This window comes from Plectrocnemia conspersa, unplaced genomic scaffold (genome assembly GCF_051122295.1).
Source record: "Plectrocnemia conspersa isolate PC_06_02 unplaced genomic scaffold, ASM5112229v1 ptg000010l, whole genome shotgun sequence".
Classification (NCBI taxonomy): domain Eukaryota; kingdom Metazoa; phylum Arthropoda; class Insecta; order Trichoptera; family Polycentropodidae; genus Plectrocnemia; species Plectrocnemia conspersa.
In genome coordinates this window covers 30,169,855-30,197,527 of record NW_028277174.1, presented here as the reverse complement: position 1 = coordinate 30,197,527, position 27,673 = coordinate 30,169,855, and the positions used below count along the sequence as shown (strand labels likewise).

Genomic DNA, 27,673 nt, shown 5'->3' with positions numbered 1-27,673 from the left:
ATATAATATATATATAGCATCTCATAAAACCTTTGGATATGCTGGCACTTGTTGAGACGGTCTGTGTTATATAACCATTTTCTATTGTACTCGTAATAAACTGTGTGATTTGCTACTCTTCGATATATACTTACGTTCTAATATTTTTAGGCTTATTTTATCAGCTGTCTTCATAAATCTCAGTAATGTAATGATACATTGAAATTGAACCCATATCAAAATGTTGATATAAATCTTGTAGCGGTCATTCGAAAGTTAAATTATTGGTAAAATGTTCACAGCTATTAAAAAATATAGTCTACATAAATCACTGATTCACAGCTGAATTTCTAGCATAATTTAAATAAATTTAAAATTAAATTGTAACTATGGCAAAAAAATTATTGTGGTTAATTAAATAATAAATAATAACTCGTTAGCTCTTAATGAACAATATTTATTATATTTACCATTTTTAATTAATTAATAAAATTACGAAATAAAATAGATACGTTAAAAAAAATGTAACAAGATTACTTGAAAATCATTTATTATGTTAACCAACATTATTATTATTAATCGCATATTATTAAATAATAAGTGTTACTATTACAATATTTTAATATTTTAATTGTTAATTTGGAGATATAAATAAATAATTAAATGGATATGTGAAAAATATCCATTTAATATTTCTTATTACAAAACCCGATACCTTGGAAATATGAAAAATACTGTTATTCACTAATGATATTTGAAATTAAAACCATATTTGGACATACCAAAATATTTAGGAATTTATTAAAAGTTTTTAAAAAAATAATTAAATTGATCATAAAAAATGATTACATTAAAAGATTATTCTAAAACTTGAAACTTGTACAAGATTTAAATTGGTAGAAATAGTCTTAGCATACTAAATGCCCTTGCTGCACTATCAATCCAGAAAGTGTATAAAATAAATCAAATTAAAAATTGTAGAATTCACAATTTTAAAAGGAGGCCATATATAAACTTGTTTTAGAAACAATATTTTTATTAGCTTATAAATAATAATAATAAACTATTATGCTAATCTCTGTTAGTAAATTGATTAGTGTATTTATAAACCGATATATTATTGTATAGTTTCGGGTCTCTGGGTATCTGGACAGTAAACGGATCTCTTGGTGCAGAGGTATTATATTAGGTTAACAATATTTCAATTAATTGTCATAATATTTAAGATTATAATAAGATTCGTATTCATTATTTGCATAAAATAATGGCATAATCCATCTTGTTTTAAGTGGTTAGATATCATTCCTACTATAATACTATTACTGTCACAGTAATAACAATATTATATCATCATTCGTAATTATATGGATAATTTCTAAAAGTAAATCAATATATGTATTTATAAATAATTAAAACACAGATTACTAATTCTGTTTTACATAACTTAGTAATTATTATTTGAGTTGCCGCTAAAAATGTCGATAGTTGTCAATCGCTGATTTGAATAGTGCGAGCGAGATAGCGAGCTCTGCTTGCATCTCGCTCTTTTTTTCTAATCGTTTTTATTTCATAACAGACACACAATATTAAGTATTTTAACAATTATGCACAATTAGAGCATATAATCCCATATCATAAAAATATAGATACCCTTTGAAGGAAAAAATCAGTTTAACACCGTACAACTGTCAATCGGTCAAACTGTATATCGGTCTTAACACCACGAGTGTACGACCATGTTCCGATGAAAAATTTTACAATAAACTTACACTCGTAAATTGAACATTGTTGAGTTATTTGCATAAGTTAAAAATTGAATATTATTAAAATGCGTTTACCACAAGTTTTTTTATCATTAATAAATTGAAATTGTCAAAATTAGCTCTAACACAAAGCCAATAAATGCATCGAAAGTTTTGTCTACGTAAATTAGAATACACTCGGATGTCGACACGTTGTTACGAGCACAAGGGGTTAACTATATTCGAAAGACACGCAGAAAATGAATAAAAAGACATTACCTTGACGTGACGGGTCGTGCGGGCGCGTCGGTAAGGACGAAGCGCCACCCCACCCCGCGCCGGTGCAACTAACACTAACACATACACTAAATTACACTATCACTTTATAATTAAACACATCGAAAGGGATATTATTATAAACGAAAACATTTATTCGACAAAAATGTAACACGACCGTTAATGACCATTGTCATATAGCTACTGATTTTTTTTTAAATATTTCGAGATGCATAAACAACTTCAAACGATTAAAATGTCGTGCATCTCAGATTACAATAAAAATATTTTTTATCAAAGGTTGACAATTTGTCTATTTTTCAAATATTTATCTCTAATTTAGCCATACTTTCGTATTTACTTAATAATTAATAAATAATAATATTTTCATTGACGCTCGGGCTAATAAAATATTACTTTTTCCGTCTATATCTCGTAAATTTTTATTCTTTGTAAATTTCTTACAATTTACTTATATAATATTTTTTATACCTAATTCCTTAAATATTCATTACTTGATTTTTACCAAGTATTGTTGCGCTCTTATGACGCGCTCTTTTTTGACAAGCGCTCTTATGACTGTCTGCGCATTTGACGTACGCTATTTTGTTATAGCGCTACTTTGGTTAACGCTCTTATGATCCAGCTCTTTTGACACACGCTTATTTGTCCGCGCTCATTTGTGACGTTGCCAGTATATTAACCCACCGCTTACATTAGACTTATATTTGTATATTATATTTTAAATAAAATTATGTGTGTAAACATAAATAACATGATCACTTGAAACACTAAAAAAACAGAAAACTTATTTAAATAAATTTTAACGCTGCTAATAAATATACTACAATATATACAATAGCAATTTTATAACATGTCAGTCTTTTTTTATTATAATATACGACAATATTTTTGACTGGTTCATAAATATTTAGGATTAAATTAAACTAATATTTTAACCAAATTTTGTATTCTGAATTAATTATATCTTTCATGGCTTTAAACTTGATTTATTCAAACTACGTGAATTTTTCAAAGGGCACTATACTAGTTTATATTATGTAATATAAAAATTCTAATATATTCTCTTATGAAAATAAAGTAATAAAATTTCTTTATTATGATAAAATTTTAAAGGTTAAATTAATTAAATTCGATAAGGATAATTATTTTAATAAAGCTGACAAATTAGACAGCTGTTTTCGAGCTATATTACACAACGACACATTACGATTCGCACGATTACCTAATTACGCTTATGCAAATATTATCACTGCGAAATAACGTTTTATAGAACCCAATTGGACAATTACCCAACCGCTGAATACTGCTTAATGAGGCGAAATTGGCATAATACACACAGTGACATATTTCACTGGCTGTTGGTTGCTGCAGGAATAGAGATGAGAATAAGGGATGATTGAGTTGTGTATCTCACTCGTGCCGAATAATCCCGACACAAAGGACAAACATACATTCAGAAGAAATAATAATTTCATTTCATGAATCCTTTTCATTGTGACTGTAATAAATTGTTTACCGTTCAGCATTGATAAACGTCATGTCGTGTCTTTACTTGGAAAAAGATTATAATTCCTTCGAAATTTCCCCCATGATCTCAAGAGAATTCTCTTCAAAAGATAAACTTCTATTATATAGGCCAGTTTAAAACGGTAATATGAATTCAACCTTTGCATTGGCAATGTTTCTATCAAGGGATTTAAAATGCTTAGAATTCTGAGGAATTTAAATGAACTTTGCTTAAGACATTGATACTAATCGTATTATATATATTTCTTATCAATAAGTTGAATGAAATCAAATATAACTTTAAGATTACACGGATTAATATTTACACAAAGTTCTAACAGATGTTTGCGATATCGAGGACCATTTTGAATTCACCTCAAATAATTATGAATTAGTCGTTTCTAGTCGAATATCTGCATATGTATGTAGATATCTATAATATAACCAATAGGTCATGAACTTCAATTAAGCTAGCTAACCTTTACCACTAAACTGATACACAATACTACTACTGAATTACGACTTATGCTATTAAAATCAAGCTTAGATTTCACCTTTAAATAAAAATCCAACTAGATTATCAGCATTTTTTTAACTTATTTTACTTACTTTTATACTTTCAAAATCAAGTTTTATGTATAATTTTTAATTGTATGATAGTTACTAAAATTCAGCAACTTTTTTTAAAACTTCTCAAAGCATTACTTAAGCTAAAAATTTAAATATAACAGCTGAAATTTGTTCAATAAATATTCTTTATGATACAGATACGTATTGTGTCGTTAGTTATAGTGCTGCTCCATTTTTATAGTCTTTAAGTTGTCTCGAAGATAAAGTTGAACTCTCAGAGGTTCAAAGAGACTGCTTGATCGAACCAAAGTAGCGTTTTAGCTTATAAACGATCGAGAATACTTTCCCTCAATCTGGATTTGAAAAGAAAGTGAAATATATTTTTGTGTCTGATTAAAATCTTAATAGACTAGAACAGCAGCTAAAGCTGATGCTTTCTTTAGCAATTGGCTTTTCTACCTGCTCGTTCGGAGACTGTATTTTGAGTGTAAATTTTTATGGATTTAGATTAAGCGTTAATTGCTCTCTGTTTTTCTAGTGTTCTATTGCACCTTTACTCTTTTGCCAACACAAAATATGTTTTATTATTAAATTCATAAAACATATTCTTCCACTTTTGTAATAAAGATTTATTTTCATAAAGGCGATGTATCTTCAAATATATAAGAACTTGGTTAACTTTTAAAATCACTATCATGATCACTATTTTCATTATATTACATTACTTTTTCTCTATTCAAGATTTCATAAATTTCTATATTTTTGAAACTCAAATATCATTATTCTTTATTAATTCAAATTAAATGCAAAATAAATTAGTACATATAATAAGTTTAACATATTAATATTAAAATAATAATAATAATATATATGGTTGTTTGAAAAAATGCCTATTTACCATTATATTATTAGGATCGCATGCCGCGCAAAGAGTGATAAAAACTATTTTATTTATTTTGGTTCTATTTGATTCTATTTGATTCCTCACTTTACGTTTTTCGCCATACTTTAATTAAACTATGTAATTATATTTTGCCACTAAGATACGATTCTATGCTCATTTTGTGTTTTTTTATTATTCTTGCAAAAAGGTATCATTTTTTAGATATGTTCGAATTTTTTTAAAATATATGGTTTCTCAACTTTTTTTCTTTGACAAAATACTTTTTAAATTTTTTAATTGCATGTTTTTAATTTTATATAATAAACTATGATCCAAAGCACAATTTAACTTATTGAAATCTATGTTTTAGTTAATATATTACATTTATAAAAAAAAGTTTTTTTTTATGAATAATGTAAAATAATATTAGCTTTACAATAGTATGTTTTTTGCTATTTTAGTCTACAAATTTAATTTTAATTTAACATATGCAACTACTTTATTATAGTCGTTTTAATATTTTTTACGGCAAAGTGTGACATGTAGTTATATTTTTATTTCACTTGAATTAATTTTTATCATAAATATTGAATATAAACTTTGACTATTGAACTGTTTTTATTTTATTTTTAAATTAAATAATTTAATATTTATAGTCAAATTTATTTTAATATTTGATAATTGATTACAAATAAAAGTCACAAATAATAATAAGAAATGGCTATATAAAATGCTTCAGCATCACAAATCAATATTCCAAAAATCTCACTTTTTTTTTAAAAATAAGTAAAAAACTAAGTTTTGAAGTAAAAATATATATCATTGCTTGTAATCGATCATGAAAATTTTGATCGATCAAGAATATTACAAACAACAAATTTTAGCAAAAAATCTTAAATAGAGACTTAGTTTGTAAATAATTATTCATATTAACAATCGAGTGTAAAAAATCTGAATAATTTCAAGTTGAATCAAATTATAAAGATGTCTTTTTAAGACTGTTTGAATGATCATTTTTATATATACTTTGACAAATGGTTAAATTATTCAACCGAAAATCATTGAAAAGTGATATGACGATGAGATGAGGGTTAGACAGGTGTGAAATGTGTGTATGTTTGGACGGATGACGAGAAAAAATGACGCTGACAAACAGACAGGTAATCCCACACCTACTACACAGAGCCCTAAACAAAAAGAGTACATTGAAAGCTTGTACTCTTTTACGTAATATACATGAAATTTAGTACTCTGAATTAATGATATATAAATTAAAAATTCAATATTAGACGTGGATATACTCGTTTGATGCTGAAACTCAAATTTCAAAGGCCGATAGCTACTGAAGGGTTGTGTTGCGAGACTTTACAATTTACAACTTTACCTTTACGACCATCCGAGCCGATAGAGAATATTTTATTTCATTGCTTAACTTTTGTCCATCGATATTAAATATTCATTGTCCGGAATAGCGTAATCGATTTAGTTCACGAGGAAATGTGTTCGATTCCCAGAGGCAGAATCGAATTTTACCATTGCAACTACATTTTGTCTAAAGCCAATTTAAAACACCTAATAGTATATATTGAACAATGTAACCTGTGTGGGAAGTTTTTGAGATTCTAATAAATTTTAAAAATATATTCGTGATGTTCCTCGTTTTAATCTTTAATTCGTTTCGAAGAACGAGTTGAACTCTTAGAGATTCAAGGTTTCAGAATATTTATCAAATATATATTATTTGCGTATGTGAGATTAAACGTTACGTTTCGACATTTTATTAAATCTATCCCTAATATTATTTAAGTGTTATATAATTTAAAATGCAAAACATAGTGAATAACTCTTCATTTCGTAAATAAACTAGAACTACGTATAATAAACTAGCACGCTAGAATATAATAAGATTATCTCATTAGACAGGTTAACCTCCGAGTGTAGTAGTTTTATGCTGTAAGCGCAACGTGAAAAATAGAAATAAAATATTCTCATATTAACTACAAAGATATAAATTTTAAATAAGTTTTTTTATACTTTCTTCTTACAAATATTTATATTTTAAATATGGCACTAGTTTCATTTAGTCATTTTAATTTTATTGATATAATTATATATTTTTATTTATGTTTTACGACTTATTTTAGGTATGTTTTTAACTATTGTATTATACCATTTTGTACTAACAAATAGTAGAGAGGCATTTAACACCATTATGAACTGGTGATAAAATCCTGATCCTAAAATGCTTTCGCGCAGCTGTTTACCTATAATATATCCAGTGTGCATTAATTGAATTTTTAGTTGTATACAGCTGCATCGCCTTTTCTTTGAATAAATATAAATATATTCCAAATATTAATTAAGCAATTGTACAAAGACGCAGAGGTATATATTCAATGAAGAAGTTATGTATTAAAAAATATTATTAATATTTGTATACAACATATAAAGTAGTTTTAATTAAATATATGACAAAACCAGTATTTTTAAGCTGATATCTGTATATTATTAATAGCATTATGAAGATGAAAAAAAAAACATAATTTTATACTTCAAATTAAAGTCATACTTAGCGTTAAATTATTAATATAAAAGATTTTTCATATTCATAAAACTAAATACATATTTAAAAACAGTGTATAATTCTTATCAATTTTTATCTTAAAGATAAAAATCTTGTCGTTCGTTGTAGTTGTAAGAGGTACAAAAACTACATATAAATATTGCAATTATATAATTTAGAGCAATATCACTTTGAGTCTCACAAAGCTTTGATGGCATATTAAATTTTCAAGCTATAAAAAGTCTTGAGAACTATTATTTTATATGAAAACGTTGTGCAATAAATATAACAATATGCTGTATTGTTTCCTCTCACACATAACAACCTTTTTGAAGCTACCGGCAAAACCTATTCGTTGTCTCTCGTAGGACACATTTGCATAATTTAGTACATAAATAAGCTTTTGTGCACCTTTTACCGTATACTCATGCCTTCAAATACTTACCTTTCACCGATAGAGTATACGAGAGGTATTACAATTACCAAAATTTTGACACTGAGCATCATAGCTAGACGATGCTTTTATAGTTTTACGATTAGATGTATGATAATATATAATATGTGACCGCAATAGCAAAAACCTTTTACATGTAGATGTAAACATCTGATTGGTCCAAATTCTAAGCATTTATGTTAAGATTCTAAATTATTTGATATTATCAAATTGTTAGATACATAGTTATCATTGATATAACCTATTAATTAATAATAAAAACCCTATTCTCCCTAAAACACAATTTTTATTATTTAATTGTATTTTCATTGTTGAAAATATATCTTAAGGCAGGTTGTGTAGACTATCATATTCACAAAGAAACAATAGATCATGTTAAGATTATTACAGTAGTGTTTACAAAATAAAAATAATAAAATACGTCTATATCATACCATGTAAGCCACCGGTCCAAACATGTTGATTATTTTTATATAAGATATTATTGATATTTTATAATTTGATTAAAAATGATCAATCACTTATTTTTTACGCATCGGATGTGAATCAGACGATAAAGACATTTAGCCTTTACAATTTGTTGTAAATATTTACGTATCTAAATGGGTTCAAAGAATTTATCGAAAATCGATAAATAAATACTAAGAATAAAGAGACATATTAGCTGTCGGTCTTTCACTGTCGTATAGTACCACAGCTAGCAAATGTGCGTAAACCGGACGATTAACTTTTAGGGTTCTTAATTTTTTTTAATTTGTACTTATTCGTACACTACATATCTAAATTGTTATTAACATATATACTTTTTTTAATAACTTTACAAGTGTATAAATATCGAAGCTAAGTCAAATTTTATAACATTTATAAATCATTATTAATATATTTTTTTATTTTTTCAATAAAATAAATGTTATTCAGAAATATTATAAAACATAAATATATAATGGGCGCTTAGGCGATTACTTACAAACAAAATCCGAATTCTCCGCAACTGTAAATTTTCATTCATTTTTACAGCACATTTTTATCCGTTCCCGCGTTTTTGCTATTTGTCAAAACAGTTTCATATGTGGACAAACTTCGTTACAAATTTAATTCTAATCTAACGCCTCAACTTTTCCGTCGATGAAGTGGATACTTTCCATTCCGGAATATAAGAAGCACCTCCCAGATAATGCGCCAACACGATTTTATTGATTTTGTTGTGAATTTTTACTACTGAGAAGTGATAATTGTTTTTGCGCCCTCCTATTGACCAAAATTTGATTTGAAAACACTTTGACTAATACTCACATATCAGAAGTCTGTAGTATTATTATTGAGGATAGCTATTATATTTTTAAAACATAGTGTAATATCAAAGTGCAGACATTCTATGAAGCAATATGCGAGTGCGATGTCTGTCTGTACTTTTTCCCCGCTTATTTTATTTAAAACTTTATCAAATAAAAGTTCTAAAACTATAAGTATTTTTTGAACTTTTATTAGGATAGGTTTGGGTTTGAACAGCAAAATGACGTATCGCAACTGTCAAATTGAGTTTAATAGACATTTTAGTGAAGCATATAATTGTATTAGCGTCTATCAGTTGAATTATATTTTCGCTAATAGAAATATATATCTACTGGTAAAAATGTATTGGAACTTCCCTAGTGAATATATAATTTCTCTGAAAAATTCACATTTTCTGTAACATTTATACATCGCATGAAAATAAATAATAATAAATATGAAAATGTATATATTACAACGTATGAAAAAGTTGTACTGGCAGCTGCCATATAAATTATATTTTTACCGGTAAAAATATAAATCTACTATTGAAAATGTATTTTAACTTCACTAGTGTAAATATAACTTCACTTAAAAATACACATTCACTGTAATAAATAAGGATGAGAATGTAATGTATATATTACTACTAATATAATTTTACTAGCATTTGTCAGATAAATTATATTTTCACTGATAAAAATATATATCTACCGGTAAAATTGTATTCCAATATGATTATACCGAATAGACATATTTTAAAATATATTTTCGGTATAGATTCGAGATTGTTTTTTTCTAATTTTCTTTGATGGATAACCCGCTTTTTCTGGCTTAGAATCAAGGACGTCATTACAACTTTTTCCGGGGGTGGGGGCAAAAGTTCGCCAATCATTTTTTTATTATTTTGAATTTATTAAGATATATAGTATTTTATTAAATGACATGCATTTTTCTAAGCAAATTCTAGGGGGAGCAAATGACCTACCTCTTCCCGTTAAATTACGTCCCTACACATCATTAACTCTACATCGATCTATACTTAATCCTAACTACCTTTTAAATCTATTTTTAAATCAACCTGGACCACCACTTAAAACTAACGCCAAAATTATATTTGGATATCGGTATTTCTGCAATAAAATTATTGTATATATCAAACAGCTCTTCAAAAGTAACACCACATGGTTTCAAAATCCGAAACATATATTTGGTATATTCCTTTAATTGAAATTTAAGGCAAAAAGTAGAGAAAACGATATCTTTTATAATGTTACATAGTATCAGAGCTCGTACTTGCAATCTCGTCCGCATTTGCTGCGGTGACCGCACTTTCGGTCGCCACCGGCACAATGGCGAATTTGTCTCGGCACATAAACAAGTAATTAGAGGACGGTCGCATATTATTAGGGCAGCGTTTCCGCCCACGGTGCAGACTTACACAAAACGTGGCAAACAATCGAGCTCAGGCTTTAATCACAGCTCGCTCCCTAATTATATCAACCCGTTAAGTTTATTAGTCATTTCCGGTTCTACTTTTACATTCGACAATGATCGAGATTATCAACTAGCAAGAAACGGGTTAAAAAACTACAATAAAGTCCTTACTTTTAGTGTATAACATATATTTTTTTTACATAGCAAAGGTTAAATAGAAATTGTCTCTCGCAAAAAGAAACATATAGAATTATTATATAAAATGAAACAAAGCTGGGTCGTTATGTTGTTCAAGAGGGCAACGACAAAAAACCTCAAAGCTTTGTCCCATATAATTTATTAAAACAATGCAATGTTCTTATGCGTGTTTGTGCAGTATGGCATAGTTTTTAAATTAGTAACATTGGATTACTATATTGTTTTATATTTATATTTAAACATGACTTTTTAATAATAATTGGAATAAAAACTTTTTAAATCGACTTTTCGACGATTTTTTTAATTTGCAATGATAAGATCAGTAAACGTCAAACTGTGGACAAAGTATTAATAAAATGAAAAATAGTTAAGATTGACCTACTATATACAGGTTAAAGCCATTACAAGGCAAAATATTAGCGACAAAACTTTAGAACACAATAAAGATTAGTTTGAAATTGATGATTTGGGATGTAAGTAATAAAAAAGGACTCGAACGTATGCATCTACTGGTGTAAAAACCGCTTTTTATATATATATCTTGAATTAAAAGTTACATATTTCAATGGTTGAATAATCATGCGATGCAATTAGCGCACCAACATCCGCATATGTGATTCGCCAGAACTGCAGATGCTCGTACGATTCAATATTAAACTATCAAGTGTCCAAATGACACCACTTATCCGCCGGTTTCTCTACCGGCACTCGGCAATATTTATCTGTGGTAATTTTTAATAATAAAATAATAAACTATTAGCAGCGTCTATTTTGACTGCAATGTCACAACACTAGAATTAATTCTCTTGATGATGCTATAAAATATATCTAGTGAAACGTTGATAAAAATCCATTTAAAAAAAGATATATTTATTTATATGATAAATTATATAAATTGCATTACAATGTAAATCTTTGATTAAATTTATGTTGTATGGATGGTTTTTGCAACATTATTACAACATATATTACATTAAAAACTGTCACTACTCTGACGAGCCCAATTACTATCTAAAATAGAGAAAGATAAATGTATAATAACACAGCCAAATATAAAACTTTCTAATTTTTCTGCTGAGATTGCGGTGGGAAAAATAAAGAAAATGGTTTTTTACAAGCCTCGAAAAAATGAGACGTGCTGAAAATACAGTAGTAAACCGAAAAATACTGCACACTCCCACACTGATATGGCACTTTTGCACCATAATTTTTCCTACATGCGTATGAATACAGACGAAGCAAGAAAAACAAACACCTATTTATTTATTTTAAAAATATTTAAGAAGCACTTATGTCACATACATATAAATTGGAAATCGTTAACTGTTATAATAATATTATTGCCAGTTCTTATTAAAAATAAAAATTTGACTTTGTTAATGTAATCGAACCCACGCCTACGGATTATCTGTTGAGCGTCTCACGGATCACATTACTTTACTCTTTTATCTTCTACCGTCAAGATATAATCGCCCACCGTCATAACATTCACGTATGAAAAATTGAAAGTTTACGCATAATGTATAACGCTGGATTACTTCAATGTCACCTCTGCTACTGATCTGTCCCACATTGATAAATTATTTTCCTTCAACTCGAACAAATCCGAGCTAAAAATAAGATAAAAAAGTACAAAAGAAAAAAAACATAATCGAATTATTACACATCTATTCTCACATATACCACTCTATATTTGGGAACGAAAAAAAGGGGAGAAAAAAAAGTGATGTAGATTTGGCCCTTAGGTCGTTGGCCATTCAATTAGAACGCCTTTTTACACAAAAAGGTATATTTCAAACCTACGCCGTTTTATTTTCGGTGTAAACGTGCTCTTAATGTTAAATATTTCATATATTAAATTTGTCATATATTATACAATCGTGTAAAAACGCGGCTTAGGCAAAATTAAATATTTTCACAGGCTTGGAGAATAAAAAATGCACAAAACCTCCGCGTCGCAGAAATATCCAATTCTACTCGACAATAAAAGCTCAAATGGTAAAAGTCACACTCGTAACGATTTAACCCTACCCACAACGAAAGGTGGTGGATTTTTTCTCGGAATAACGTACGTAAAAAAAAACAAGTTTTTATTTAAGAGAATTTAATATTCTATTTTTTTTTATAAATCATTAAAATAAATTAAACTTAAAAATCAGACTACATTATGAAAGAATGCAAGTCTGGTCTTGAAACCTGCTTTGATTTATATTTAATTTAATTATGAGGTCTCCTGTTTTCCAGAGTTGTGGAAATGCTCTAAGGACCCGCTTTATAAAAAGGGCAATAGCGTTGCATTCAGCACCTGCAAAATTATTTGAAATTGTAGCAGCAACATGGTTTCCGTCAATCTCGATCCATTGTCACTAATCTTATGTTTTTTTCTAACTTTGTTACAAGATCATTTGATTCTGGTGTACAAGTGTACGTTATATACACAGATTTCGAAAAGGCATTTGATGAAGTTAATCATGCTTTACTCGTAAAAAAATATCTAATTTCGGGTTTTCTGAAGGTCTTATAAACCTATTCTCAAATCACTTGACCAATAGATATCAGTGATATGTGATTTTTTTTGTTTCTGTCAATTACAAATGGATTGCCATTTTAGATCTTAGAGCAGATTAAAAAATGGCCGTTTAAATGGCAGTACCAAATGAACATGTTATCCTTTCTTATAAATTTGTGAGTGACACTTTAAATATTTTCGACTCATCGCGATTACTTTGATCTGCACCAATTTAATATTTGAAACCCATATTATGATCTATTACATGCGTTTATGATTTAATAATGAGGACAAGTTAATTACTTGTTCATAAAAATAGGATTAAGAAATAGGCGTAAAAAATAGGGCTGTAGAGCCAATAATATTTGGATTCTCGCGCAAGTAAATTTTGCTAAAAACTTTTTGACCGTTTTAAGACCTTCTAATTAAATCCCTTGATTATCTGATTTAATTGCTAAACAGAAGGGTATTTAAATTAATAATTATGACAAATTTTCAAGTCAATAGGCATTAGTGTTAAAATGTTATGAAAGTTTAATACATAATTCTATTTTGTATGTATAACAGTTTCGTCTGAAAAATTTAAAATAATAAAAGTAATATATATAAGCCCTGAAAACGCAGACCGAAACACCTTCAGGTTTTATTTTCTTACGCTGTTTATAAATACAAGCTTTTTCACTCCTTCCGGCGCAATTGTCTTTTTATTGCATATTAGCCCTTTTAGGCTTAAAATAAAACTCGACTTTGACAAAATATAGAGCTATGGCTTAATTTTTTTGCTATTTATACATATATTATGAATACATAATTAAATCATTGTACATAACTTATTCACAGCATATGTTTAAATTTGGAATCAATCTTAACTTAAATTACAACCACAATCCTTTTTGCATACTATCAATATATTTGATCTAGAAATATACTGAAAAAATTCTATTTACTATATACATGTATTTATTGTACATCTTTCGTTGTAACATGCCCAATGCGTTACAACAGGTACACAATCAACTACTACAAATGAGACATATCAGTAAAATCAGTTTATTAAAAATGACATATTTTATTAGGGATTAGCTTTTTGGATTAACAGCTGGTTGAGCAACCTACTTTTTTAAAATATAGTCTTGAACATAATAATGAGTTACCTTAATAAATGTGTTATATTTAAAAAATCCTGAAAATATAAACAAAAAACTGATTAATGTTGTTTAAAGTGTTTATTTTAAGCTTATTTTTATTATTTAGTTGGCTCACCCTTAGCTTTAGTTGCAGCTGCAACCCTTTTTGGCATACTGTCAAGTAATGACTTGCAGGTGGACGGAGACAATTTTCTCTATTCCATTTGCAATTTTTCTCGCAGGACTTGCAGTTGTGTTGAGTACATTTCCTTTTAATTTTGCCCATAAATGCTCTATAAGATTTAGGTCTGGTGACTGTGTAGGCCATTCTAAAAGCGTCAAACCCTTTGACGCAAAACAACCTTACGTATAGCATTGAGCGTTTTCTTGCTGGTCTGCGCTTAAAACTATTTTCCAGTAAAAATCCATTAAAGTGGATTCCAACATTGAAATATACAATAAATGATACTATTCATACTACCCTTGCAAGTGTTCATGTTTACCACCCTTGCTGCTGCCATGCAACCCATAACGCTTCCACCACAATTTTGATTTTGGGTACTACGCAATCAGCTAGATTCTCCGACTCTTCGACGCACGTGTCAGGGGTCACAAAATCTTTAAAAAATGTTTAAAAAAGTATGATTATTTTAAAAAATATTGCTTTAGAAATTTTAGAATAAATTAAGTTTTTAATATGTTTTTATATTAACCAAGTTGGATTCATCGGACCAAATGAATTTCACCTAATCTTCAGTTGTCTAATCTCGGTACTTTCCGGACCACTCTAACCATTGAGTTTTATTTATTTCTGAATGCCAAGGTTTGTATCAGGCTTTTCTTCTTATTCCCATATCGTTGGTCCTTCCAAAGTTGATCCAAAAAAATAGATGGCCCTCTGCTTGCAGCGACTTCAGCAGTCAGCTTTGAAGACGCTTTTCGATGATTGTTCAGGGAATCCGAACCAATATTCGATCAACCTGGGTAGTTGCCTTTCGTTTTCCTTCAATTTTTTGCTTTGATTTGTAAGAACCATATTCGCTTAACCATTTCAAAGCATTTTGGACAATGTGTCGTCAACTATTAATGTGTTTACTAATTTCTGATATATTTTCTATAATATAATTGTTCTAAGCCGTCGCTTCCGGACCCGTATAACTGTAAATAAAAAATTCTCCATTTAATTCTCTACTCTGTAAACCATATCGCTTTGTATGAACGGTGTATAATAATACACGTAAACAAAGGAAATATATTTAAATATAATAATAAAAATAAAATTTGAATTTGCTCCGATTGATTTTCGTGCCGCCGGTAATGCATTCTATTGTTTAGACCAATGAAAAATAAGCATTCAAATATAAAACAAGATGGCCGACAGTACCGTGACGACAGTTTTAAATAATTATTATTTATAAATAAAATTTTGTTACGCGACAATAATTTTCATTAATTCGTCATTTGACTGAATATAAATAATCGGATTGCAAATTAACTAGGTGTGTTATAACTAAGTTAACTTAAATATATACATAATGTGTTGAGGATTAGAAGAATACATTGATTAAACTAGATAAACAATCTTCGTAATGAAATCTTCAAATTTTGAATTCCCGGCGACGGGCTCCGAGGCCAAAAAGTGAGTTTTTTCTTTTATATTACATAAGCATTATCATTGCCTCTGATTTAATGCACATATACGTTAGATTTGACTGAACGTTTTAAACGTATCTAGGTACGTTTTAAATGTGAACATGTAATATAAACTTAGTACGTATGAAGATTGATGTTAATGTCGATCAAACCGTATAAATGCTAATAAAACGCATTTTTTATCAATTGATATTTAGGGATACTATCTTTTACGACGATCGTGTGACAATGATTGTGACGCAGTCGGTTATTTAGCTGAAGAAGCTTGGTTACAGTAAAATAAATTAAAACCATTACTACAGCAAAAAAATTCACTTACATCGTTCCGTTCCGAGTGACGACTCGCAATATACATATGTGTAGTTTCTTGGATGTTATCTAATAGACAATTTACAATAATTATAAATATGTGATTGCATACCTGGAATAATTGATAACCAAAATATCTAAGAGTGGCTTATTTTTAATTCCGATGTGGCAAAATATGTATGTATACGTCAAGGTTTTTAATCAATTTTTGTTCCGTGCCATCATTCCTCTTTAGAAATAGCCACATTCAAGATATTCAGTTACATCAAACTTTAGTAGTATGTTCTTTATATAAGATAATACTTGCTGACAGTGACTTCAAAATGAGAAGATTCACTCTTTGTTTATATATAATATATTCCAAGTCTACGCTGTAGCCATAAAGGTCATCAAATTGTTCCATCATTGCTTCTGAAAAATAATTAAAAAACAATTAGACCTTATCAAGAGTTAAACATTGAACAAATTATTACTACTAATATAATCCATAAATTAAATTTAAACCACAACCGAAGGACAAAATAGACGGAAGTTAGCGTAGAGGATTAGACACGTAGATTGGCATCACTTTTTGAACTGACTCTAAGTTGTACGTCGTATTTTAATTGTTTGCCATACGTAAATTTTATTAGATCTCTCATTGCTTCTGAAAATTAACTATAAACGATCTATATAGTGGGTAAAATGTAAATTTTTGTTGATTTTTCATTATTACTACCATTGTAATATGTTTAATTCACTTTGGCGTGTATATCTTTTATTGCCAAATCACTGCTGTTTGTCTTTTAATATTAGATCCTAGAAAGTCAATAGTAATTTTGTTAGAATAACCAAACACTTTATGGCACACTCATAATTTATAGTTTTGATTATAATTACAATGCTACATACACTATTTTGAATCATCTTTAACTACCACTTGTAAAAAAAATGCTGTGATTATAACATATTTCACTGTTTATTTAATCGCACTAAGCTGTATCCCGGCGCGCGCTTGACAGATGACGAAAGTGTCTGACGATGGGGAATCCCGGGTATTGACGCGCTTGAAAACGAACCACGCAATTGATTTTTTCGATTCAAATTGTAAAACACATATCAAAATATGTATAAAAATCATTAAATTGTAAAAAAAATATTTTTTAAAATATGTTTAGCTTATACGGGATTTAAAGTATAATATAAATATATTTGCATTAGCTTCTCTATACCTAAAAAGGTGTACTTAAATTTTGGCGAACGTTGACAATTTAAAGTTATAGTTTTTAGAGAATTTTTAAAACTTTTCTCTTCTTAACTCTTATTTTCTTATCAAAACTGGTATTTTTATGTTAGAAAATGTTTTTCTACTATCTAGTTATAAAAGAAATAAGTTTTTATTACCAAATTTTAAGGTTAATAACCAACATAATAGTTTTACATGCGCTTTTTTCGCATTTGAAAGGTATAAGCGTATCCTTTAATAAACACACATGTACCTTTTGCAATTCAATCTAAACATGTAAACCTGGTACAGTATCGGTCGTTGAGCGACCTATAAAAACCGTTTCCAGCATCAACGTTTAAGCAGTACTTACGGTTTTTCACACAATAACAAAGAGACCATCTTTATAAACGACCCAGACAAAACCGCTCGCGGCGAACAGTTTAGACCTTAGACCGACGATAAGTTTTCACTGCCTCACAATCTTTTGAAGCCCTCACACGTTTTACAATAATTATCATTATTTTAAATTAATATCGATAACTGTGCGATAGAATTAAAGATAAATATTTACATTCGATACTCTCAAATGTAAAACAATATTATGTAAAACGAAGTTATCGTTTGTTTATATGAACTTGATTAATTATACATTTTAGATACAACGAATAATAGGAACGACGAGAATACGTTTGACTGATGTTACAAAAACATGTTAACATGACTGTCTATAATTCGCACATCTAGTCTCATTAATCACTCACTATGATGGTTATGAGGTTAATGTAATAAGAATAATCAATATGACGATGATAGCAATGTTAAAGATTTTTAAAGCAATATATAAAGATATTCTTGACGCGTTTTATATTATTTTTCTACTTGTACCATTTTTTGTACCTATCTTATTTTAAAACGGCAAAAAATATCAAATATCACTGATTTAGATTCCAGGATTGTCATAAATAATGAAATCACAAAAAATAATTAAAATGTTGCATATATTTAAGATAATTCAATAGCTATATAGAGCAATCAAATTAATCTTTCAGAGTCGTGTCAAAGTAGAGCTTTTATGCAATTTTGAAGAGGTTCAGGGAATAAGAGGAAATTATGCATTTTCGCCACCGCGAAAGTGGTGAGAATTTTGTTTTCGACTTTAATAATATACACGAAACCTAATTACGTCTTCAAAAGATTCTAAAGTTCTCAACGCAGTACACAACATATTTACATATTTTGTTTATCACGATGTTATATTGTTTTTTAAAACAATTTATAATATTGTTTATGAAATAAATTTCATTATTTATCTCGTGAGTAATGGTACTTTGACTATAAAAATTAAATACATTTTCAATATTTTTCACTTTATATCGAAACGATGTATCAATGCTTAATAAACTGTTACAAAATATCAATAGTCAGATTATAAGACTTGGGACTTAAAGTTAATTATAATTATATTAAGAATACAGTGCCTTTTGTTGACCAGACATTTGTCCAAAGCGGTTAACTTTTAATAATTACATTGAGTGACTGTCCTTATTAATTATTTATTGTCATAAAAAAATCAATGTAAGTTGAAAATGAGCAGGTTCACTAATGCCCAGCAAAAGTGTAGTATTGTGCCATGGTGCTCACCGGTGACCGGCAAAAAATCCGTAATTATCTTACAGATAAATGCATGGCGTATTAGTAAAAAAAGTATTAATTATATATATAATGTGTAATAAAAACTAAATTATACATAAGTAGCATAACATTTTTTTTTTAATTTTGCTCAAAATTTTTTTTTAAAGTTTAGATTATTAACCAAAAGACTGCATGTTTGAGCTACGACAGCAGATTTTAATGTACTATTATTAAAAATTCTAGCCCCAACTTCAAAATGCCAGCTATTGATTATAAATTATGATACAAATAATATTTATTAATTATTTATACATATATTACTCATTTATAATTCTTGAAATCGGTTAATACTTACTTGCAGGTATTCATTTTGTCTGATTGACTTACTTAGGCAAAAATAAATCAAAGATAAAAATAATCAAAATTATGTATTTAGAAGAGTCTGGGTGTTTTTTTTTTTTTATAGAATTCAAAGTTATTTATTTATAAATTATTATCTTACAAAAATTCTAAGTCACGTTCTTGTACGGTTTATCTAATTATTTTTACGGCTAAAGAATTTAATTAATTAAAATTAAACTCTAGATTCTATAGGTTTAAAATGAAGGGGGAAGCAGCTGCTTTTTAAGAGTATGTTAATGGTTGGCGTAGCTCTACTTTATGAGAGTTTAGATGAACTTTCTTGTGTCGGGAATAGCATGTGTAATTTCTGCCAAACATTTTTTTAAATTAAAGTGTCGTTTTATGCTCTGTGTGTATGAGAAACGTGTTTTACTCGCTTACTTTTCACCGCCAAGGCTAATTACGAAGATTTTAGGGTTTATTTGGATTTTTTTGGATTTGGCAACCATGCAACTTGCCATATCGCATTCCAATATGCTGCTCTATAATAAATTGTATATTATAAAATCATTTGCATTTGAACGACCACTGTGCCGCATTTAAAGATGTATATCTAATTTATTTTATTACGTACATTTAACGCTTAAAACTTAAAACTAAAATACAAGTTGTTGGCTAAATTCTGTATAAAAAAATATAGCGAAAGAATTCATAAAGCAACGGGCTAGAAGCTGATTGTTATATGACAGTATAATTATAGAAGGCAGTAAAGATTGCAAGCTGCTACAATCTGTTTTTGGTTATTAATTTTTGTCTGGTTCATTATTAATTGCTTCTGCAAGGTGTGTTGGGATACGAATCCCTAGAAATGCATCGACGTGTATTCTCTTAAAAGCACTTTTTTATAATTTTATTTTAGTACATGAAAGTGTGGATCTTGCATAAATACTTAAAAAATAAATTAATAACAATAAGCAACGACGTCATAATGACCTAAATATAGTAATCTTTTAAGAATATATTTCTAATTAAAAACACGTTTATTTGCATATCATAAGCTCCTATCTTAAACTTAAGTTCTCTTCGCCGTCAAAATACAAAAGCAAGTCAAGATTTGCGACACTTTCAACGTCTCCAATGATTTATATTAAAATCGCGACCTTTTTATTCTCTCGTCTATAAATTTGTTTATTTTAAAATACAGCAGTCGTTTAATAGTAATTTAATTGGAAAAGTATAGAGTTTCCCACAAAAATAAAATTTTCATTACGTTTGCGAATTTTTCTCGAACCTCTTAATCTTGTGTTGGAAGTGTGATTTTTGGAATCTGGGTTTCATAAGATATACTTTTATTTTTTGTTTTAAATAGTAATATAATAAATTTATAACACAGGTATTTATTTTTAATTTCAGAATGTCTCCGCTTACGTTAGGCGTTCTGGTGCTGGTTCTGGGAGTTCAAGTCCTGTGCTCTCCGGAAGCCCAATCCGCCACCAACCACGAAGGACAAAACCATGAAGAACTTTCGACGAACTCTGATGCAGCCGAAGAAGACTTAAGTAACATCAGGGTGATGCACAAAAGGGCGCCTTCTTCGTATGACTTTGGCTTGGGGAAAAAGAGAGGCTACACATACGTGTCTGAGTACAAAAGGCTGCCAGTTTACAACTTCGGACTGGGCAAGAGGAGTACTGTAAACGACTACGATAAATATAAGCACTTCTTGGAAGGCTTGGAAGAGGATGGCGACGAAGAACCAGCGTGGAATGACGAAGTGGACGAATCGTCGAAGGAAGATGACGTCGAAGATGACACTTACGGTATGTATTTTTATATATTATATTTTAGAATGCTATGAAAATAAGTGCGGTTTATGACTTCAAGTCCAAATACATTATTATCAGCTTACCATATAATAATATGTCAAAATGCTTGAAGAAGCGCAATATATAGTGTATATAGCAAAATTTTATAGCCCAACTCATTTAATTTTATAGTCGCGCTCTGTTGTGGAAAATAGTATGATTTTTTTACTGAGCCGATTTTCTTCTTTGATTACAAGAAAATACGATATAAATATAAAAATTAAATATATTAAAACATAATAAATTTATCTTAGCAATAAAATAATACATATAAAAAATAAAAACCAACTTGGACATTTTCGGGCATTTTTTACATTACCTGTTCTTCTCATAATAAATTTACTTACAATTTACTCATATTTACCGCTTAAGCTTAACATTATTGAATATATACATGTATGCATATATTACAAATACTAAAAAAATATATATTAAAATTAGCAGAAAATTAGTAGAAAATAATAAAATAAAAAAATAATAAGTGTATAGCATTAATCTTCATCATTCTAGCCACCTTCACTGTCTAATATTGAAAAAAATGCTTTAATATAAATGTTTAATATTCTATCTACGTCAAGTCGATTCTAAAATTAATGATAATATTAAAAAGTTATATTAGAAAGAACATGCAAAAATTTAAATACGTACATTATATTTTAATGCACAGAAGTTATTGATTCGTTTTCTAGCTAATGGTTTCACCAGAATCATTCTTGATATATACTTATCTTATAGGTTCTTTGACTTTATATTAAAAAAATGTTTAAATAAACTCATTCGAGTGATTTTTTTATTTTCTAAACATCTGTAAAATATATAATAATATTTAATTATTTGATAAAAAATATTTTACATTTACAGTGAATAACGATTAATATGAAATAAAAAATATTTTGGATAAATCATATATGATTTTATTTATTTATTTTATTTTAACATGAAACAAAAAGCGATCCATTGTGTATTTTGCTACCTAAAACTCGACAAAATGTAAATATTAACGGTTAAACGAACCAACAGAGACAATATTATTTGTAGATAAAAAAAATTTACTTTTTATTTTTTCCCATATAATTTCTACATATGTAAATTTTTGTGGACGTGATTTTTTTTATAAAATCAATTATTGTTTTAATTAATTAATTTCTTATCAGAAAAATAATATTAAATAGCTTAAACGTTTTATCTAAGCATTTTAAATAATAGCATAAAAAAAACATTTCCAACTTGATTGTTCCATATTTCATATTAAACGATTTTCACTGTTTAGATTTAAATATTACTTTCATTCACCTTTGCTTTTTTAATTAACTCTTATTTACTTTTAATAAAAACACGTTTTTTTGCTTATCAGTTATATTACTCAAAGAACTTTGCAACATAAAATGTAAGGTGTAAAAAATCACAACCGAATCACCTAAATGACGATCTGCAATAGATGTATTTTTAAAATTTTAAATACACATGAGCAGAGAATATTTGTTCATGTTGCACATTTTTTGAGTATTGTAATAAATTAGTATTCCCTCGACATTAGGAAAACAAAAAAATTTTAACGCAACAAAAACATTATATGTACGCTCTTGCGTTTTTGCGGCGTGTTTTTAATATGAGCTGCTCAATCTTCCTGCGTAAAAAAGGGTCGCTAAGAATCAACAGTTTCTAAAATTAAACATACATTTATTATCAAATTTTATTTTATTTTTAATTCCACTCTTATGTCTATTAACAAAAATAATGAATATAAAACCTTTTATTCGAAATTATTTATATTTACACGATTATTTTAACTATTTTAAATTTACAAGAAAAAGACATGCATATTCTTCATACAAAATGTTTAGACATTAGCTATTTTTCCAAAAGTAGTTATATTTTTGCCTTTTTTGACAAAAGTGATTTTTTTTCTTAACGGAGTTTGTAGAGAATGCTAATTTTGACAATAAACAAATTTTGTAAAAATCGTACATTGGCATTTTTCATAAGGTCTTCAATTTTATTTTGCTTTTATTTTTTTGTGCAACATGATTAGGGGTTATTTTTGTCAAATTTAAAAACGTTTTGCTGGCCAAGCTTTTATGTCGTTAAGTATGCATTTTTTGTTGTACGTTACAATATTAGCGAAAAATAGATTGTTTATGTTGCTTAAAATAAGCGATAAACTTTTTCATCTTCAATGCTCTCATAACTTTTTAGAACCTCATTCTACATTACTATCCTTACCAGTAACCACGCCAAAAGCACTGTGCAGTATACAAATAGTTTCTGCTGATCTTATTTTTCATTTTTAATTCAATAGTTCAATTAATAAAATCTAATTCGATGTTACAAATATTATTACGATTGTGATCGTGAAAAATTAAATATTCTATGGAGACTTTCTCTGACATTTACACTTCAAGGGATCCGAACTTTAAGACCTTTACAACTTGCACTTACTAACAAAAAAAGTCTGACCCAATTTTAGACCGTTAAGTATCGCAGAATCCGCCGCTTCTCTCTTCGCATTCTTTGGTCTAACGCACATACGAAAAACTTTATGTATAATCACATATACGTGACGATCTGAATTTTTGCTCAAAAATTAAACAATAACAAACATCAAAAAAAAATTTATTAAAAATTGCAATATTTTTTTAATAATCTAATCATTTTAATTTTAATAAATTTAATTTTTTGTATTTAAAAAAAACATAATACAATTAACGTAAAACTTGGCTGAAAACACCACTGTTTTGCTAGGGGCAACGTAACGTAACGTCAGTCGCAGCAGCGTTGTCCTCAAAGTCCGCTTATTTTATGCATACTTAGATTTATCGCTTATGTGTTTTTTTATTTAGTACTAAATTAAGTCTGGGAATATATAATTAATACTTTTAAAACTACACATATATTTTACTGAGAATTTTCTTAAAATGCTCCATGGTTTTTCCGCAACTCTTATGCTGAAATTTTAAAATAGAAACCTCTTCCGAAAATTTAAAGAATAATAAAATATAAAACATTATGAATGAATTAAAATAATAAATTACTAGTGATCGTATTTTTAAATATTTTTCACCTAAAAAATAAAAAATTAAATCGGTAAATGGCTTTTGCAAAGAGCTGAATAAGATATATTATAGATACTTTATAACAGCAATTTAAAATTAGAACAGAGATCAAAGGAGACGTGTAAAATTCGGTGATATTTAATATTTCACGGTTATTGCTCTCAAATCGTCAAATATTGAATAACCTTTTTTTAAGTACATTGAACCTAAAATAAACAAATAATATTATTCAAAAGTGACGGTTTAAACGCCTTGTATACTCTTCTGTCCTGTGAAAAGGCTTTGTTGTCATTTACATCGTCTCTTAGAAACAAAAACAAAACGTTGAAATCTAAACATCAAACGTTGACAACAGCTGTTAAATGAAAGGCGTATTATTGATACTTTCTTTTGGCAATCGAAAAATCAGTTTTAGCATAATACGTCTTTCATATTTATTAGATAAATTATTTAAACTAAGATCAATCAAAAATCTGCAATATAGTAAATTTTTCGGCACGTGCCTTATACGCCCACTGATAATATTATACTATATATAAAACTCTAGGAAACACATTATCTCATTCGTTCCAAACCTAAACTACTTGTGACATGCTGAAATAATTGAATTTGCATGAACTCCTATCCATCATTCTATATTGACAACAATAGTCGATAAAATTGTTTGTTTTCATATTAATCTATTTATTTTCAATCGGAAACGACTGTGGCTTTTACGATTCTCCTTTGTGGCTATTTTATATATTGGTTTCGTTCTAGGATTTATCGTCATTCGTGACGATTCAATTACAGTTTCAAAATGTAAAATAAATTAATATAAATAATTGCAAAGAGTTTAAGCTTTATTGTAGTAAATTAAACAAATAAATTAGTTTTTCTATTTAAACTGCCATTAAATTACACACTTAATTATTGCATTAAAGTTATTTTTATTGCTGCTAATCTTTGCCTTATCCTTACATTACACTCAATCGAATGTATATAAATACTTAATTTCAAGTTTGGATTGATTTTATTATAAAAACGCTTTAGTAAGATCAAAGAATATCTTTACCTACTTGAAGATTGTTCGTGCAGAACAAATTCCAACGTACATAATGAACCATGAAGATTCCAGTTTGTAGCAATTTAACAATTTGTTAAATATTTTTCAAAGAACGCCCAAGAAATATATTATTTTTTATAATAAATTAACATATGGTATTAATTTAGTTGTTATATTTAGGCTTAGTATATTATTTAAATGTAATTTTATTATTATAAAGGACTGATTCATGAGATTAAAATTGAAAACGTAAAGATAAAAATTATAAATAGATGAAAGGAATATATTTTTCTAAAAAATATTTATTTAATAATAGACGATGATTAGATATATATTTTTTTATTAAAATATGTTGATCATTAAATATTTTATTTAATTTTAAGTAGTTGAAATTTGTTAAGATGTGACTTAATATTTCCTCAAATAAAAGACCTAAACTTTTATTTATTTTTTCTATTAGTCATTCACCTATTGTATACATCTATAATTTTATTTTTATTTTATATTAGTCAGTCAACCTTTTATATACCTGAACATTAAATTTTTATTATGTGTTAAAAGATGGTAAAATATTTGTTCATTTAGTTTGTATGGCATGACCACCACCTAAGCCACTAAATCGCTTTAATGTTTCACTTTTCTGTAATTAAACTGTTGTTTTAAAACACAATAAGAGTTAATGAACGAATTTTGTTACATTTCATTAGTTTATCTAATATGGTGTTTTATTAAAATAAAATGTATGAAATTTACTGAAATCTTTTGATTTAAGAGCTAAATATATTTTGCATGTTTTAAGAGCTAAATATATTTTTTAATGCTTATCCTTTTATATAGTAATTTTTAATTAACATAAAATATAGTAACATTATTCTCACTGGAAGAGTGGAGTATAAAATACTTTATATTGTGTTCAAGTGATACTATTATAAAAAAAAATAATAAAAGCTCATATTATCAAAAACATACAATTGAGTATTTTTATATTTAACCACAGATATTTATGTGTAAATTAACTTAACGAATATATTCGCTTTTAATTGAGTTTTTGGTAACTCTTACTTCCAGGTTTATTGATAAATTTATTATTATTATTTTACAAAAACATTAAGTAATTATTAAAAATATGGCTAGATATCGATATTATCAGTTTTCTGACGGACCGTATGGTACGGAATGCTATATAATAATAGCACTCATAAAAAAGACTGCAAATTTTTACTGTATGTTAATTACAAATAAAATGAGACAAAATGTATTCAAATAGCTATAAAGTATTAGTCGTTGCCTAAATTGCTAGTAAGACCTTCTCTGAAATACATAACAATGCGCTCAGTGCTTCTTACTTTTTTAAATTTTCCATTTCTCTGAATATTCAGATCAAATTCCTAAAAAAAAATCAAATAAATAACGAAAAATCAGCAACAGTATTATCGATAATTTGACAATTGGATTTAATGCCGCCAAAAAAAATTAAAAAATACATTCAGTTTCATGTGGTTATTCATGAAAGAAAATCTAGAAAAAAACATTCTTGAATCTATCCCGAAAATATTTTTTAAAATGCCATTTCAGTAAAATCATATCTGAATACATTTTCACTAGTAGATGTATATTTTTACCAGTGAAAATATAAATTATCTAGCAGGTGCAAGTAAAATTAAATGATTTCATACATATATTTACATACTTATCATTATTTATTTACATCCGATGTACAAATGTGTATTTTTTTGGTAAAGTTATATTTTCACTAGTTAAATCCATATATATTTTCAGCAGTAGATACATATTTTTACTAGCGAAAATATGATTTAAATGATAGGCGCTAATATGCTACTCTAAAAGGTCCGTGAAACACAATTATAGTTTAAGAACTTATATTAAGGCATGTCCTAAATACAAACTAAGCCAACTCATCTCTCAGGAGAAAAAAGCGGAAGAATAAGTACAGATAGACATCGCATTTCACATATTGCTCCATATTTTATCTGCATTTCGATATTACACTATGTTTTAAAAATATG

At 27.8% G+C, this 27,673-nt stretch overlaps 2 protein-coding genes and 1 long non-coding RNA gene across 4 annotated transcripts in view; 1 reads left to right on the top strand and 2 right to left on the bottom strand.

The window, feature by feature from the left end:
* Positions 1-2,184, bottom strand: part of Mip (Myoinhibiting peptide precursor) — a 210,833-nt gene extending 208,649 nt beyond the window's left edge. Inside the window, exon 1 of the mRNA XM_088194881.1 lies at positions 2,001-2,184. The gene's annotated coding sequence lies outside the window, so the exon portion shown is untranslated. The remainder of the gene's footprint in view (positions 1-2,000) is intronic.
* AstA (allatostatin A) overlaps positions 1-27,673 on the top strand; it is a 61,536-nt gene that overhangs the window by 27,301 nt on the left and 6,562 nt on the right. The window contains exons 1-2 of one of the 2 annotated variants that reach the window (XM_088194877.1): positions 16,060-16,179; positions 21,097-21,503. In XM_088194877.1, the coding sequence (XP_088051003.1) occupies positions 16,130-16,179; positions 21,097-21,503 (457 nt within the window). In that variant the 5' untranslated portion in view covers positions 16,060-16,129. Of the gene's footprint in view, positions 1-16,059; positions 16,180-21,096; positions 21,504-27,673 lie in introns of those variants that run through there. The other variant, XM_088194878.1, reaches the window with a different exon arrangement.
* On the bottom strand, positions 14,464-17,489 carry LOC148231332 (uncharacterized). Its single transcript, XR_015811039.1, has 6 exons — positions 17,394-17,489; positions 16,513-17,300; positions 15,254-15,698; positions 15,022-15,158; positions 14,677-14,947; positions 14,464-14,596 (listed from the first exon to the last, which is right to left on the bottom strand). It is a non-coding gene; the product is annotated as an uncharacterized LOC148231332 (long non-coding RNA).